General features: G+C 61.0%; 1 protein-coding gene across 1 annotated transcript; it reads left to right on the top strand.

Annotated features, from left to right (window-relative positions):
• Positions 1-384: 384 nt before the first annotated feature.
• Positions 385-756, top strand: LOC138350888 (myosin light chain kinase, smooth muscle-like). Its single transcript, XM_069302338.1, has one exon. The coding sequence runs from the start codon at positions 385-387 to the stop codon at positions 754-756; it is 372 nt and encodes a 123-aa protein (XP_069158439.1).
• Positions 757-980: the final 224 nt, after the last annotated feature.

Below are 980 nucleotides of genomic sequence, written 5' to 3'. Positions count from 1 at the left end.
GACCACCGTGGGCCACACTCTACCCCACACAGGGACCACCGCGGGCCACACTCTACCCCACACAGGGACCACCGTGGGCCACACTCTACCCCACACACCACAAAACAACCACCTACCTTGAGGTTACTTTAAGGTGCTTCCGGGGCTTAGTGTCCCCGCGGCCCGGTCGTCGACCAGGCCTCCTGGTTGCTGGACTGGTCAACCAGGCTGTTGGTTGGCTGGTCTACCACCAACAACATGTGTCACAAAACGTAACCATAGCAGTGAAGTATATTAATTTAACACCAATTATTCTATAATTATTATTAATTTAGGTATTTTGATCTTCATTAACAAAATTTGAAAATCACGAAGGGAAAGGATATAAAAATTTGTTTTTAAATGATGACAGGCAACTGGGCGCCCTTCCCAACCCCACCTAGCGGCGCGACGGCCAGTCGTCCCTCACGCCGCCCCCTGGGGCACGCCGCCCCCTGGGACACGCCGCCCCCTGGGGCACGCCGCCCCCTGGGACACGCCGCCCCCTGGGACACGCCGCCCCCTGGGGCACGCCGCCCCTGGGACACGCCGCCCCCTGGGGCACGCCGCCCCCTGGGGCACGCCGCCCCTGGGACACGCCGCCCCCTGGGACACGCCGCCCCCTGGGACACGCCGCCCCCTGGGACACGCCGCCCCCTGGGACACGCCGCCCTCTGGGACACGCCGCCCCCTGGGGCACGCCGCCCCCTGGGACACGCCGCCCCCTGTGCCCACTAAGATATGGGGACCAAACACACACCAGGACACGAAGAGACGACGACGGTTCTGTCCGTCCTGGACCTTTGTGAACCTGTGTCTGGACACCACGCACTCAGTAGTGTGCTGGTGGTGATTGTGGTAGGGTGAGAGAGTTGTGGTAGTGTGGCGATGATTGTGGTAGTGTGCTGATGATTGTGGTAGTGTGAGGATGATTGTGGTAGTGTGAGGATGACTGGTAGGTG

The sequence above is a fragment of the Procambarus clarkii genome, chromosome 47, assembly GCF_040958095.1.
Source record: "Procambarus clarkii isolate CNS0578487 chromosome 47, FALCON_Pclarkii_2.0, whole genome shotgun sequence".
In the NCBI taxonomy this organism is placed as follows: domain Eukaryota; kingdom Metazoa; phylum Arthropoda; class Malacostraca; order Decapoda; family Cambaridae; genus Procambarus; species Procambarus clarkii.
Note: the sequence above shows the minus strand (reverse complement) of the source record. Positions and strands in the feature narration are given on the sequence as shown.

Coding starts and splice junctions, on each gene's coding strand:
- LOC138350888 (XM_069302338.1), top strand. CDS start 385: ATGACAGGCAACTGGGCGCCCTTCCCAACCCCACCTAGCGGCGCGACG.